Here is a 16,232-nt window from a genome sequence, read left to right on the forward strand (position 1 = left end):
AAGTTTTGTTTAAAATTACCATTCAAAGAAAATAGGAAACCTGGAAAAACAAGACATTTCTGTAGAGGGGGAAATAATATTTTTGTAAGTATCTGACCCACTTCCCCCAAACAGTTAATAGATGACCATTGCTGCCATTCCCTAACAGTGGGAGGGAGCATTGTGTCTTTGTGGTAGTAATCAGGTTGGTGCTTCTATACGCCATAAATTACTCATATTCTAGAGGTAAAATCTGAACATTATCTTGTTTTTCTCACATTTATCCCACTTACCAGGGTTTAATTATTGAAAGTTAGATTTTACAAGTCCCCCACCAGGTGTATTTTCTATTGGGGCGGGGGATGAAGGGGTGGGGGTGGGAAGGCACGTTAAAAACGTTGGGTAGTGTCATAGAGATTTACAGCCTGGAAACAGGTCCTTCGGCCCAACTTGTCCATGCCGCCCTTTTCTTTTTAAACCACTAAGCTAGTCCCAGTAGCCCGCATTTGGCCCATATCCCTCTATACCCATCTTACCCATGTCACTGTCTAAATGCTTTTTAAAAGACAAAATTGTACCTGCCTCTACTACTACCTCTGGCAGCTTGTTCCAGACACTCACCACCTCTATGTGAAAACATTGCCCCTCTGGACCCTTTTGTATCTCTCTCCCCTCTCACCTTAAACCTATGCCCTCTAGTTTTAGACTCCCCTACCTTTGGGAAAAGATGTTGACTATCCAACTGATCTATGCCCCTCATTATTTTATAGACCTCTATAAGATCACCCCTCAGCCTCCTACGCTCCAGAGAAAAAAGTCCCAGTCTATTCAGCCTCTCCTTATAACTCAAACCATCAAGTCCCAGTAGCATCCTAGTAAATCTTTTTTGCACTCTTCCTAGTTTAATAATATCCTTTCTATAAAAGGATGACCAGAACTGTGCACAGTATTCCAAGTGTGGCCGTACCAATGTCTTGTACAACTTCAACAAGACATCCCAACTCCTGTATTCAATGTTTGACTGATGAAACTAAGCATGCGGAATGCCTTCTTCACCACTCTGTCCAGCTGTGACTCCACTTTCAAGGAGCTATGAACAGGTACCCCTAGGTCTCTTTGTTCTATTTGTTAGATCTCTCTCTAATGCCCTATCATTAACTGAGTAAGGTGGATAGCCCACTAGCTTCCCACTCACCCCAGAGCTGACCCTCATAATATGCTAGGTGTAAATAAATAATTAAGGATCAATTAGGCTTGTTAGCAAGCTTATGACCAGGATAACATGCTGCCAAAGATGACATTGGCTGGCAGACCATTTCTTTGTGGCTTAGGTGAAAAAAAGAAAAGAGGGGCACTTCATTCAGGGGGTGCCTTGTATGCATCTGGGGCACCCAACAAGGTGTCGCTCTCCCCTCCCCGCTTTCCTTCCTCGCTGCCTGCCCTTCAAATTCCAGTCCACACTTCCCTCTTCCCCCCCATCCCTGGGCTCTTACATCCCTCCCTGCCCTAAAAGTTAGAAACCTACCTGGTTCTGGTAGCCATCTATCTTGTGCATGCCCCTTTTTTGCACTCTTGGCAGTGCCCACTACTGGGCTCTGGCACTGCTTATATGGCGAGATTGGCCAGCAACTCTCAAGCGATGGAGTTCCTCCACTGAAGGGAGGTAGTCCCACACTTGTTTAGCTGCCCTGAGTGTGTTAGAGCTGTGGGGCGGGATTCACTGGTTCAATGGTCGACTTAATTCCTATTGTATTCTGTTGTATTTCTCCCTTCTCTACCCCATCACTCAATTTTTGCTCTAAAAGTTTGAATGAAACCAAATAATATGATCTATAATTCTTTGCTTATCATGGGAGCAAGCTGTCTGGAAATACTTGCACACAAGAAGTGGCAAGTAAAAAGATTAACAAATTCAACTTTAAAGATGTATAGAAATTGAAAATGTGCTGGTCTTAACCAGACTATACAGTACAATGTGTCAATGCATTTCCTCATATCTTATCCTGCCCTTATCTCGTCATTCCACTTTCCAAAGTTGCTTGTTATCTGCTGCTGTATAAAGACAATAGATATTTTTAAAAATCAGACCTTTCCTCTGCAACCACTGCTGCTTTTCGAAGTTTTATATAAAATGTTGGTTAAGCCACATTTGGAATACTGTGTCCAATTCTGGTCGCCACATTACCAGGAGGATGTGGAGGCTTTGGAGGGAGTACAGAAAAGGTTTACCAGGATGTTGCCTGGTGTGGAGGGTATTAGCTATGAGGAGAGATTGAATAAACTGGGATTGTTTTCCCTGGAAAGACAGAGGCTGAGGGGCGACCTGATAGAAGTTTATAAAATTATGAGGGGTATAGATAAGATGAACAGTTGGAAGCTTTTTCCCAGAGCACACAAGGGGGCACAAGTTCAAGGTGTGGGGCGGGGGGGGGGGGGTTCCTGTGCTGTACTGTTCTTTGTTCCATTATGTCCAAAATGCAAAAAGACATCTTTGTTTTCCTTCCAAATGCTTTAACTCTGGAGAACCTTCCTAGAAAATGTCTTTCATCCTTCCTCTGACCTGCATTCCAGGTGATGCGTCATTTCGGAAAAAACAGAATTTTAAAAATGTTTAGGTTGACACTGAATGAGTCTGTAGTCTCATTGAGCCAGCTGGAGGTCTTCTGGCTCAGTAGATAACACTGTTGTCTCTGAAGAAGCTCTGGATTCACAGGGAGGTGATGGTGTAGTGATATTGTCACTAGACTCGTAGAAGGTTTTCATGAAGACCCTGCCTTCTCAACCTTGCCCCTCACCCGAGGTGTGTAACCCGAGGTTAAATCACTACCAGTCAGCTCTCCCTTCTGGAACTATGGCAACTTTACCTTTTTAAAATCCAGAAACACAAGGTGTCTCTGACCATGACAAATTCAATAAACATCTGGAATTAAAAGTCTAATGATGATCATGAAACCATTGTCAATTGTCATAAAAACCCATCTGGTTCACTAATGTCCCTTTAGGAAAGGAAATCTGCCGTCCTTACTTGGTCTGGCCTACACGTGGCTTCAGATCCATGGCAATGTATTTAACTTAGTTAAGGGCAATTAGGGATGGGCAATAAATGCTTGCCCAGCCAGTGATGTTTATGTCAAAAAAAGTTCCATTAGAGGCCTTACTGGAAAGAGTGTTCCTGATGTTTTTCAACAGGCTTCAACACTACTCCACTATTCCCCAAAGGCGAGGAAATATGTGCAGATGTGAAACAAACTGCAAGTTAGCTGGACAGCACTATAGTTATAGATGGAAAAGGCCATTCAACTCATCAAGATTCTAAAGTTCCACTCAATGATTCCAGGATGTCTTCCTACCTGACTCTATCAATTTCATCTGTTTAGCGTCCCTTTATCGGATTGATTATTGCATGTAAATGTATAATGATCTCAACAAGACCCAACTGGTTGCCTGCCCAGTCAGGAAGCCTGACCTGTGTATATATTGAGGAGTGTCAGTCACTCCGGATTCTGACTTTGTACCCGAAGCACTCTTAGGAGTGGAATTGAGTTTGTAAATGAAGGGACACTGACCTCTGAGGAATTATTTCAAAAGGACTTTCTGATACCAGTTTGAAATTTATTTTTTTTCCTCATTTGAACTTTGAACATTTTAGCTTGAAGCTGAGTTGCCGGGGCAAATTCTCCCGTCCCCTCCCCGCCATGGGAATCGAAACAGACGAGGGGCGGAGGGGTCCATTGACCTCGGGTGGGAATTTACAGTTTCGGGATGAGCACGGCTATAAAATCCCGGATATCTTTTAAGATGCCCCTTTTTCTGCCCAGTCTCCTGTTTCCAAGGTCCCTAGACCTTTTCAAGGGTTTGAATCTCTGTGCCAAAACTTGAGAGGTATACCGTGCTGCTTTTAATCATTACATGTACACTATCCTTACACAGAAGTAAAGGGACTATTATTAGCTTTGTCCTCCTGCAACCAAGAATATTTCTAGTTCTATGTATGATGTTTGAGCTGTGTCTAGTTTAGGTACTAAACCCATCACCTGCGTTGTTTTACAAGATAGCCAGTAATGTTCTCCGTTTTCATAGCAAGGTGTTTTACTCACTGGTCAATGAAGTAAATGTAACAGAAAAGTAAAAGAAAGATTATAAAAGTAATAAAGAAAATGAAAATTATTTTTCCACTCTGTGCCCAGCCCTCTCAAGTTAGGTATAGTATAGTAAGAAGTCTCACAACAGCAGGTTAAAGTCCAACAGGTTTATTTGGAATCACGAGCTTTTGGAGCGCTGCTCCTTAATCAGGTGAGCGGTACTCCTTCATCAGGTGAGGAAGTTAAAGACTTCTTGTGAAACTTCTTACTGTGCCCACCCCAATCCAACGCCGGCATTTCCACATCAGATTTAGATGCAACAAATCAAGTTCCCTGTCAGTGTATTTATTATTCATGTGCCCAGCCCTCAAAGGTCAGACTAAGTGTAAGTTTAGATGTAACAAATCAAGTCCCCTGCCAGCCTATTTATTATTCATGTCAGGAAAGTTTCATTTCTAGCCTGGGCAAAATAAGCTGAGAGCAGTCAGTGTTATTTCTGGCACTACAATCGGTCTATTTGCCTCTGGTACTGGTACACCGGAAGGTAAAGAACAACCACCAAAGAAGTGCAAAGATCGGGAGGGTCTGGTAGAAAACACAGAAAAGAGCACAGAGTGATTGGTCAGGGTGGGGAGGCCACCTAAAGAAGCACATTCCTTTGGACACATAGTGCAATCCCTGACATGAGGCAGCTGCTGCAAATGGTGGACTCTTCAGGATGGTACGTAACACAGGTCAAATATAGGTACCCGAGTGACTGGATGAAGATTGTGATGTACTTGAAGAAACATCATCAGTCTACCTAAAGCCTTAAATGCTCATGTAAGTAAATCATACTGTTAGGGAGGAAACTTACTGAGATACATTGATGGGTAAACTTCTGTTTTATAAATATATGCATTACAGCAATGAGTTTTAGCGATATAATCAGCGGAAAGCAATCATATGGCTTCTGTACATCTATTGTTTCCTGAATATGGTGGGTAAAAAGAAAATGATTGATGGTAATTAGCTAGGGTGTAAAATGGAGAGAAATATTCTGTGCAATAATAGAGAAATCCCTAAGAATAAAACAGATATTTTAAGCACTTAAGGATTAGGAAGAAAATGGACACAATCATGGTCAAGATATATAGAACAGTTAAGATATTGATGGTAGGTGGGTTACACGCAATAAACAGATACTTATTTAAGGGCATTAACAATAGTTGTCACTGTACCCAGTTCATGTGCTACGGTGTAAGCTGCCTGAAGTCCATCATCCTCGATCACAGCACAGCTCCTACTTGTGTCACACATGGTCCCAGTGTCTGCCACTCCAAGGGTGTCACAGTTCTCTTGACCACAGATGTCCTGCAAGGAAGGAAATGAGACAACTTCTCAACTATTCTCGATCAAAAGTGAAAATGGTCAAAGAGGGCTATGGTCATTGGAATCAAATCGCAATTCTACATTCGATATATTTATGAACTTCACAAATGCCTCATTTATTTCATGGAGTTAAAGTCAAACCAATGCTTTAATTTATTAAAAAAAGACATTGTGGCAGACTTAGAAAAAATATCAGAAGATCAAAATTCATATTTTCACACAAGGGTAATCCAACAGTGGGATCAAATCCATACATACAACCAGAACATGGCAGGAACAAATATTTAATTTTAAAAAACCATGGGTATTCAATTGAAAGTATATGTAACTCATTGAGAGAGTGCTAATTTAATTCAGCCTCCATGGAATAATCGTCTGTGTTATCACTCACTCATCCTCCCCTTCAATTCTACATTTCCCATTCGTTGGTTACCAATCACAAATTCCTAGAAAATGTTGCATCATCGAATGGTTACAGCACAGAAGGAAGACATTTGGCCAGCTGGGTCTGTGTCAATTCACTGCTAGAGAAATGCAGCTAGTCCCACTCCCCTGTCTTTCCCCCACCGTGATTTATTTCCCCCCCCAGTTCAGATAATTATCCAACTCGTTTGTGAAATCCATGATTGAATCCACAGCCACCACCACACTCACACTGTCTGTAGATGGAACAACATCCACATACGGCATGGTGACACAGCGGTTAGCACTGCTGCCTCACTGTGCCAGGGATCAGGGTTTGATTCCTGGCTTGGGGTCACTGTCTGTGCGGAGTCTGCACGTTTTTCCCCGTGTCCATGTGGGTTTCCTCTGGGTGCTCTGGTTTTCTCCCACAGTCTGTCTGTATCTTAGTGTGTGATTGTCTCTGTTTGTCAGTGTGTGTGTGTGTCTGTGTGTCTATGTCTCTGTGTGACTACCTGTCACTGTGTGTGTGTCTTGTGTCTCAGTATGTGAATGTGTGACCCTGTGGTTAGGTACATTGGCCATGCTAAATTCTCCCTCAGTGTACCCGAACAGGTGCCGCAGTGCGGTGACTAGGGGATTTTCACAGTAACTTCATTGCAGTGTTAATGTAAGCCTACTTGTGGCACTAATAAATAAATACTTAATAGGGCAACAACCAAATAAAGCCCTCACTGGATAATTTTAACACTGAACTTTCAAAATTGGAACTAAATTTAACATGCAGGTTTGATGAAAGTTTATCTAAAATACAAATATGTCCAATTTCTATATGAAGGGAACTGAAATTCTTTGTTCTTTGAAATTCTTAAAATATTTTGTAGAAATGAGGACTTCCTCTGGCATCAATTTAGTTTCTGGTTTCCTAATCAACATTGTAGAGATTCTATGATTCTATATGCCCAGGTCTAACTGAAATATGGATCAGACCCCACATTCAATGCGTCCAGTTTAATGTCTTCATAGAATTCTCTAGTAGAGAAAACAGAAGCACATGCTCCGAGTTGTAGCTCTGGTTTGAACTCGCCCCACGGGAGATCCTAGCATGCTGCACCCAAGGAGAACTGTTTATACAAGTCTACTTGTAGCAGTTTACAATATCTGTCATCACTCCAGAGTGATGTGATTGTAGGAATCTGTAATAAACAGCCTAAACAGCAGGTGGAGAGGTCTTTACCTGGGCAATATCCTGATCATATCTGCTAACAACGGAAATGGCGTTTGGCAATTTTACTGTCTTCATCGGTGCGGAAATAATCCACATCTCATAGCTAAACAGTGAGATAAGATGCTTATATCCAGAAACCACGTGTTATTAGAGCCAGCCCTGCTACTCCAGTTATTCACATCCCAGTGGCTGCAAGATTTTATTTATAAACATACCGTATCGTAACTTGGCGTCTAAATGTCATCGTTTACTAATATATCACAGTTATGAAAAGAAAATCCTCCATCTAGCTAGGGCTCTGATAGTTCAAGTCTGTCATCTTCCCTAAGACCGTCTGTAAAACCAAACCCCACTTGCACATGTCCACAAGTGCTTGCTGCTGATCCACAATTCACCTTCTGTGTGAGTTTCCCCCCTGAACCAGACTGAATGGGGGAGGGTAGGGAGCTGGAATGAATCACTGATCAGACCCCCAGCCCTCATGATGGTGAATTGTGGAAAGAACAGTCTCTAGGGTCAGATACAAACGGGGCTAACCAGAGATTGACAGACACTAACCCAGTGAACATTCACCACCTTAATTCATCATCCCACTCAATATACATCGAGCTGAGGATTATTACCTGCAGGTCACTCTAGCCAGGTGCTCACAGATTAGAGAGAATTGATTTGATCACAATGCACGCACATACATAGTCTCACATACATATATAGACACCCACACATAGCCAGACATACACACAGACACACACACATGCAGTGAGACACACAGAGACAATCACATACAGACAGACTCACACAGACACACACTGAGACACACAGACAGACACACACACAGGCACACATATTGAGACACGCAGACAGACACACACACACTGAGACACATAGAGATAGGCTCACACAGAGACACACATATGGACACGCACACACTGAAAAAACAGACAGGCTCATGCAGACACACACACACACACTGAGACACAGACACACATACTGAGGCACACAGTCACATACAGACAGGGTCACACATTCACATACTGAGACACAAGACACACGTACAGTGACAGGTAGTCACACAGAGACATAGACACACACTGACAAACAGAGACAATCACACACTAAGATACAGACAGACACACAGAGACTCGCACTGAGACACACACTAACTCTGCTATCAAAGAGTTAACTCTGGACAGGTGACATTGTTACAGCTGCAATTTTTTCTCCAAATTCCTTTTTCACCCCCCCCCCCCCCCCCAACATACACACCCACACCACACATATATGTGGGTGGGTGTTCCCCCTCCCCTGGTGCGGAGTTGGTGGGCGGACAGACACCCGAGGCGATGGTGCCTGTGAAACAATCAGTTCAGGAGGCGGGGATGGGGGGGAAGGCTCGGCTTCCTGTAACACCGCAGGTAAACTCCAGAGTTCAGTCATTGTGAGAGACCGGCCACTACCTGCGAGTGAGCTCAGTACCACTGACATATAAACCCGAATTCAGCTCCCCCCAGGGCTCCGGCTCCAGTGTCAGCAATGAAACCTTTGGGGAATGCCGAGTTCACAAGGGGCTTTGTAAAGGGGAAAGCAGTTTAATGACAATTTGATAATTCCAGCCCTTTCCCCCTGCCCTCCCTGAGCCGCTGTATTTCTGTCTCAATCGCGTGTGTTAGGGAGCAGAGTGAGAAATCCAGTCAATGTCCTTCTCTTAATCCGGAGTCAGTGTTAATGTCACTCTCTCTCCTGATAAACGGGACTAAGTACAGGAGACGCTGCAACCGGCACACCTGGCAGTGAATGTGTAAAGATTTCCAGCTACAAGTCCTGGGGTTGACGGAATAGGTTTGCCTCACTCACTGACGGTTCAGTCCCAGCGCTGGAGATGGGGGAGTGACATTTATCGAGATTTTCCGGACTGATTCACATTGAAGATCACTTCGCTGGGAACACAAAAAAAAAGCTAGCTCGATAACATCAATAATAATGGAGCCCTGAGGTTAAATCCCAACCCGCTTCAGGTTCATGGATTAGTCACATATTGGTCACGTTGGCTCCACTTGGAATGTCTTAGCTACTTACACACACATACACAGATACACACACAGAGATATACACACGGACAGAGGCACACACACATATACACACAGAGGCACAACACAGATACGCACGCATAGAGGCACACACATATACAGACACGCACACAAACATATACATACAAATTTACACACATGCACAGAGGCACACATATCCATAAATACACAGACAGACACAAATACACACAGACAAACCTATGCAGACACATATATACATAGATACACAGACACAGAGAGCGACACACACATATACATAGACACACATATATATATACAAACGCACACACACAGGCACCCACCCACCCACACACACACACAGAAACCAGTTCAACAGTAACTCCGAATCTGGAGTGTATTCAATACCCCGAGGGGGTGTCACCAACAGCCTCTACTCCCCTCCTCCGAGTCGAATCTCTGTCACTTCGGGTTCAGTGTCCATACTAAATACAATGAACATTAAATTAAAAAAAGAGGGAGGTGGGGAGAAACTGTAGCCACTGTCTCTCCCCCCGCCCCCCCCCCCCCCCACTCCCAGTGGACACAGTTTCTCCCTGGGAGAGAGAGAGGGGGGGGGGGGTCAGTAAGTGGAGAACCCAGATTGAAGATAATTGGTAAAAGAGGGAGATTTGAGGGAGGGAATTTGATCTGGAATGGCTGTACCCGAAAGAGCACAGGCTAACTTGATCCAATTCCTTTTCTACCAGCATTGGGTGAAGGGGTTGAATGGGATAACTCTTTCATAAAGGCATTTTTTTGGCAAACCAAATAAACTAAACCAAATAAACTGGGGGACAAAGTAAAAAGGGGCAGTCCCTGAGAAAAGGGGGGGGGGGGGGGAACAGCACAGAACCAAATAAACCCAAGTGTAAAGGAAAATTATAACAGCAAATAATTAGAAGGGTCAATAATACACCCTGCGGTACAGGCAGACTGGGCCGGGTGGCCAAGCTCTCTCTGGCAGCCTATACATTTACCTGTCGGGTGAAGAGGACGGCGGTGTCAAAGTGCTCGGGGTGCCGGTCGCTGGCTTGGTTGTAATCCAGCTGCCAGTTGCAGAAGTTGCGCAGGGTGAGGCCGGCGTTGCTGGAGACACTCGGCCCCTCGCCCTCGTCCTCTACGAGTAGCACCTTGACCACCACCACGTTGACCAGGTTCCTGATGCTGGGCTCCTTGTAGAGGCGGGACACCACGGCCATCAGGGTGAGGAGGTAATGCTGTAGCCCTGCCCCGTGGAAAGTCAGCATGGACTGGTCAGCCACCAGCATGGTCTCGATGTAACGAGCCTCCGACACGAACCTCTTGGCCCGGGACTGGGCTGCCTGCCCGGGGCTCTCCGCCTGGCTGGGGGGCTGTGCCCAGCTGGCTTGCTGATGGGCGCACCTCTGCCCCTCTCCCTCTGTCTTCTCCCTCCTCCTCCGGAGCAGGTGGACCCCTCTGCCCCCGGGCTGGTGCCCCTGGCTAGCCGGCTGGATCAGATACTCCTCTCCATCCGTGTAGAAAGCCCCCTGGACGCCCCCGCACAGGGAGACAGCCACCATGGAACCGGGGTTGGAGTTGACCGTCCCGGAGTAGAAGCAACCCCTCAAGGGGGTGCCCTCCTCCTGCACCGGGGCAGCTGCCCTCCTCCCTCTGCCCACTCGCTGCACCCGGAAAGCCGGGGCCAGAAAACTGGAGTCGGGGGCCAGGCTCAGGTTAAACTCTCTGCCGAATGCCCTGAGCTGGTAGACGGGGAGATTGGCTTCCAACCCCCGCTCCTCATCCAACCTCACCGGGATCACCTCAGCCACACATGGATCTGCAGCCCCCCGCCCCAGCGAGAGACAGGATCCCCCCACACACAGGCTGCTCCAAACCAGCAGAAAACTGCACCACATCTTCAAAGTTTGCAACTGAACAAAACAAAATTTTAAAAATCTTGCTATCTTATTTTCTTTTGCCTCTAAGTCTCTCACTGTCCTGATAATTCAGCCAGTTTTCTCTCTTTGCTTTACAGCAGTTAGTGTCAAGTCCTCTCTCTTTTAGCAGATCTTTTTTTCCAGTGGGTTCAATGTACTGAAGTGTCCGGGATCTCCCGTGGCTGCAGCACCAGTGAGTAGCAGCTAATCGCTGGCTTTTTATACCTTCTCCACCTCCTCCATTGACATAAGCACTCTGATTCTCACCCAGTCCTGGCTTTCATCACTCACACAACCCCCCCAAACAGCTTTGCTGTAAACTTTCCACCAATCGAAGGCTGCCTCGCCACGCCTTCCCCCTTTTCTTTCCCCTTCTATCCCTCCCTCCCTCCCTCTCTCCCTTTTTAACCCTTCCCCACTCCAGGGATCCAGAACAGAAATTGTGAACTCCCGGGTAGGGTTAGTGCAGGCTGCAGTGTAGGTAACGTGTAAGAAAGCAGGGAACCCTCAGCAGTAACACTGAATCGACAGCAGAGAGGAAAAGAAAACCCACAGGCCATTCGTCCCATTGTGGCCTATACTGGCCCCCCTTGAAAGAGCCAAGCTCTTTTCCCCCTGCCATTCGGGGGCAGGGGCAAGTTGTCAGGTACAAACCCTTCTTCGGATTAGGAACTGCTTTGCGGTACATTGTGGGTACAAAATATAACCAATTATTAAGTTAGATCAATTGAATTTGATAATCGGAATTCAAAACAGTTCCGTTTTGTAAATGTCACCGAGAGATTCTGATTATAAACCTGTCAACTAAAAAAAACGCCTCTTTATTCGGATCAGGTGGAGAGAGCAACCATTCCCTATCTACAGTGAAGTTTTACTCCAGATAACTTCCTGAAATCGACCAGTGAATCATTCAGGCTCGTAATCCAATGTACAGTCCTGGAGAACGTTTTTCACTAACTAACCCCCCCCCCCCCCCCACTTCCAATTCTCTTTGGAGAGAACCCCCAGGGGAAAACAAAAATCAAAAAGAAAAACAGCTCCACTGAATGGCAGACTGGTTCAGTGCACGTGTTGGTCAGTTTGCTGAATCTGTGTCGCTTCAGGCGATTGTAATGCCAGTAAATCACTCCCTGTGGCTGCCTCTGCTCCACATCCATCAATGAATGAATGAGTGAGCACCTGGCCGCTGATTCACAAAACCAACAACTGCCCCTGGGCCGGATATTTGGGGAAGTTTGGGCTGTTTTTCACCTGCCAACTTACTTTCTTTAAAATAAAGAAATCAAGCCACTTTACGAATTTGCGGCTTCACAGCCTCATATCTCTGTTTTCTAATTTCGAGTTTTTATTCTGTCTCAAGTGGTCATCCTCTATCCCGCACCTGTCTCAATCTCGCCACCTTCTTTACCCATTCCCACTGGAAGTTGTTCCCTAAGAGTTCTGCAATTTGCCACACGGTGGCACTATTGTCTCAGACTTATGCAACATGTTGCAATTTAATTCTAAGATTAAACTATAGAAACATAGAATCCCTACAGCACAGAAAGAGACTATTCGGCCCATCGAGTCTGCACCTACCTTCCAAAACAGCACTTTACCTAGGTCCACGCCCCAGCCCTATCTGCTAAACCCAACCCCACTCATTGATCATGGCCAATCCACCTAACCTGCACATCTTTGGACACAAGGGGAAATTTAGCATGGCCAATCCACCTAACCTGCACATCTTTCACAGTAACTTCATTGCAGTATTAATGTAAGCCTTATTTGTGACTAATAAATAAATTAATTAAACTTTGGACCGTGAGAGGAAACCGGAGCAGCTGGAAGAAATCCATGCAGACATAGGGAGGATGTGCAAATGCCACACAGACAGTTTCGAGGCCAGAATCGAACCTGGATCCTCGGTGTGGTAAGGCAGCAGTGCTAACCACTGTACAATTTCCAAGTACTTTCAACACAGAACAAGCTTGTATTTATATTGTCTACAGGACAGCAAATATATTTCATTATCAATTGTTGGAAAATAGATGTGAAGCAATTAAAAATGTTACTGTTGTACACCACACTGGTAGACCCTCAATTCACGAGGGAATTAGTTGTTTCACATGCGTTTATAGTACAAACAATCTATTAAATTCAGTCAAGCAGTAGGCTGCAAATTATTATGCTTTTGAATGGACCTACCTCGCACTAAGTTGATCTTTCTCTACATCCTAGCTATGACTGTAACACTACATTCTGCACTCCTTTCCTTCCCTATGTACTTGTTTGTACAGTGTGCAAGAAACAATACTTTTCACTGTATACTAACTAATACATGTGACAATAATAAATCAAATCAAATTAAAAAATCAAAAATTATGCAGCCAAATTAACCATTTTGTAAAAGAACACTGATAATTTCACAGTAACTTCATCGCAGTGTGAATGTAAGCCTACCCGTGACTAATAAATACATAAACTTTAAATTATTTAAAATGCAAAACTTAGACGTAAGTTACATCAGCAGCTCACACCACCAGATGGCAGTGTTGCTCTACATTTGCAAAAGAAAACACACATTAGGAACAGGTGAAGGCCTTTCAACAGTGCCTATTCTGCCACTCAATTCGATTGTGGTGACTCAGTACTCACAACTCCATTTAGCCACCTTTTCTCCATCTCCCTTGGTGCCCTTAGCTCGTGAAAATCTATCGATCTCAGTCTTAAAGATTTCAATCGACTCAATTCCGCAGGCTGGGGAGAATGAGTTTCCACCATCCTTCCCGTGGGAAAGTTCTTCCTGACTGAATTCCAAAATGGCCTGGCTCCAGTTTTAAGATGATGCGCTCTTGTTTTAAGATTGTCCCATGGGGGCCACCGTTTACCTGTCCCCTCTCATCTCAATCCAATTGCATTTCCACTTTAAATACCTCAATTAGATCAACTGTCGAAGGTCAAGAGAATCAATCAAAACCAAGTTTATGCCACTTGGCCTCGTAATCTAACCCTTTAAACTACAGTGTTATTCTGAAGAATCTGCGCTGTAAGCCCCCCCCCCTCTTCCCCCACTCCACCACCACCAAGGCCAATATATCTTTTGAAAACTAAACACTGTGGTCCAGATGTGGGTCTAACCAAGTCTCTGTGTAACCAAAGCATCATGTCCTACCTTTCAAAGTCCAACCCCCTTGTGGTAAGAGGCTTTTTGCTTCAGCATTTTACTTTTGCATATAAACCTGTGTGCACAGGGGTACATATCTAATTAAAATGTGCCAGCACTGTATTTCTAATTTATTATTACATTTATGCAATGTTCATATCAGAAGGTGACTCAAATAATATCTATTTCCAACAGTGTCGATAAGGTCAAAAACAGAATACTGCAGATGCTGGGAATCTGAAATTAAAAAAAAAAATCATGCTGGAAATACTCAGCAGGTCAGGCAGCGTTCATGGAGCGAGAAACAGAGTTAACATTTCACACGGTGGCCCAGTGGTTAGCACTGCTGCCTCACAGTGCCAGGGACCCAGGTTCGATTCCGGCCTTGGGTGACTGTGTGGAGTTTGTACATTCTCCCAGTGTGGATTTCCTCCGGGTACTCCAGTTTCCTCCCACAGTCCAGAGGTGCGCAGATTTGGTGCATTGGCTATGCTAAATTGCTCATTTGTGTCCAAAGATGTGCAGGTAAGGTGGAATGGCCATGCTAAATTACACCTTAGTGTCCAAAGGTTTGTAGGTTCGGTGGATTGGCCATGCTAAATTGCCCCTTAGGGTCCAAAGATGTGTAGGTTAGGGAAATTAAGGGTGTGCATGGGGTTACGGGGATAGGGTGGGTGGTAAGTCTGGATAAGATGCTCGGTCAGAGAGTCAGTATGGACTCAATGGGCTGAACAGCCTCCCACTGCGCTGTAGGGATTCTTTGATTTCAGGTTGATGACCTTTCATCAGAACAGCCAGAGAGTTGGCATTTGACCTCTGCTAGGTAGAGATCAGTACACCAGTCAACAACTGCACCATCCCTTGTCAGCAGCTTTGATGACAATGTTGGACCTGGCAGACTGGAATGCAGTGGGTTCTCAGAAAGGGACAGGTTAGTGTGAGTGAGATCAGCCAAGAAATCCTCAGTAATCTCTCAGTGAGAAGACCCAGAGAGGGCAAGAGACCGGGAGGGGTGGGCGAGGTCCTGGAGGGGAGAGAATTATGGAGACGGGTGAGCAGTGTGAAGACTCCTGGTCAAAGAACTGGCCACAGTGGGTGGCAGTGACGGAGGAGAATTCATTGTTGTGTCCAGCTCAGAATCCATTGAGCTGGGTGAGTGAATGGGTTGAGGCCAAGGCCCTTGCTGTGGATAGAATATTCAGAGTCAGTGAGGGGAAGGTCAGAAGAACGAAGACTCATTAACCTGAAGCTCTGATTCTCTTTGCAGATGCCACCTGACTTGCCAAAATGCTTTTTCCAGCACTTATTTTGTTTCTATTATTAATATTGATAAGGCACTTGCTGTTGATGCAGTTACTTATATTACCCACCAGGTGGCAGCATCTTTGTTTATGTGGGGAGTTCTTAAAAAGTCAATTGGTTCAAAGTTGAAAGAAATAGAAAGAACCCCAAAAGGTTTTAAGAATATGTTACATGATTTGAATTTAGGCTTCAATAAGTTGAGTAAACACAAAGTCCAGGAGGACGTATAATTGAATCGATTTGGATAAGGATGGATTGTCAAACAAAAGAAAGACTCATACATTCAAGAGATCTGCAAATATAAGATTAAATCTGTGGGGAACCTTGCCCCACGACGTTAGATTTTCGCAAGATAATCCCAACATGAATTGTACAGGAAATCCAGTTGAAGTAAAAGGTTTCAAAGTCTACACTGCAAATGCACACAGATATCTGTGATTCGTACATAAGGTAATCACATCTCTTTGTAAATGTGAATGCACTATGAGCGATAAGGAGATGGAATTTGGGTGTTGGTCAGCTTATTCACTCGTGAGGAATTTCACTTCATTTAGTTAATGCCCATGACTTATAAAGATGGTTAATTGTAATGGTGCATTCTGGCCTCCAAACTTCCCTTGAAACGGGAACACAGGCTCTTGCCTGTAACAAAGAAAATGTTAAATCTTAGTGCTGAGGGACTGTGTCTTTTACACTGATTACCCCCAGCATTTAATCACACTGCCTAACAGAGTCCAT

General features: G+C 44.6%; 1 protein-coding gene across 1 annotated transcript in view; it reads right to left on the reverse strand.

Moving 5' to 3' along the window:
• Nucleotides 1-11,302, reverse strand: part of LOC144479871 (A disintegrin and metalloproteinase with thrombospondin motifs 8-like) — a 35,651-nt gene extending 24,349 nt beyond the window's left edge. The window contains exons 1-2 of the mRNA XM_078198889.1: nucleotides 10,127-11,302; nucleotides 5,282-5,414 (exon numbers count right to left, since the gene is read on the reverse strand). Of these exons, the coding sequence (XP_078055015.1) occupies nucleotides 5,282-5,414; nucleotides 10,127-11,026 (1,033 nt within the window). The 5' untranslated portion in view covers nucleotides 11,027-11,302. The remainder of the gene's footprint in view (nucleotides 1-5,281; nucleotides 5,415-10,126) is intronic.
• Nucleotides 11,303-16,232: the final 4,930 nt, after the last annotated feature.

The sequence above is a fragment of the Mustelus asterias genome, chromosome 27 (genome assembly GCF_964213995.1).
Source record: "Mustelus asterias chromosome 27, sMusAst1.hap1.1, whole genome shotgun sequence".
Taxonomy (NCBI): domain Eukaryota; kingdom Metazoa; phylum Chordata; class Chondrichthyes; order Carcharhiniformes; family Triakidae; genus Mustelus; species Mustelus asterias.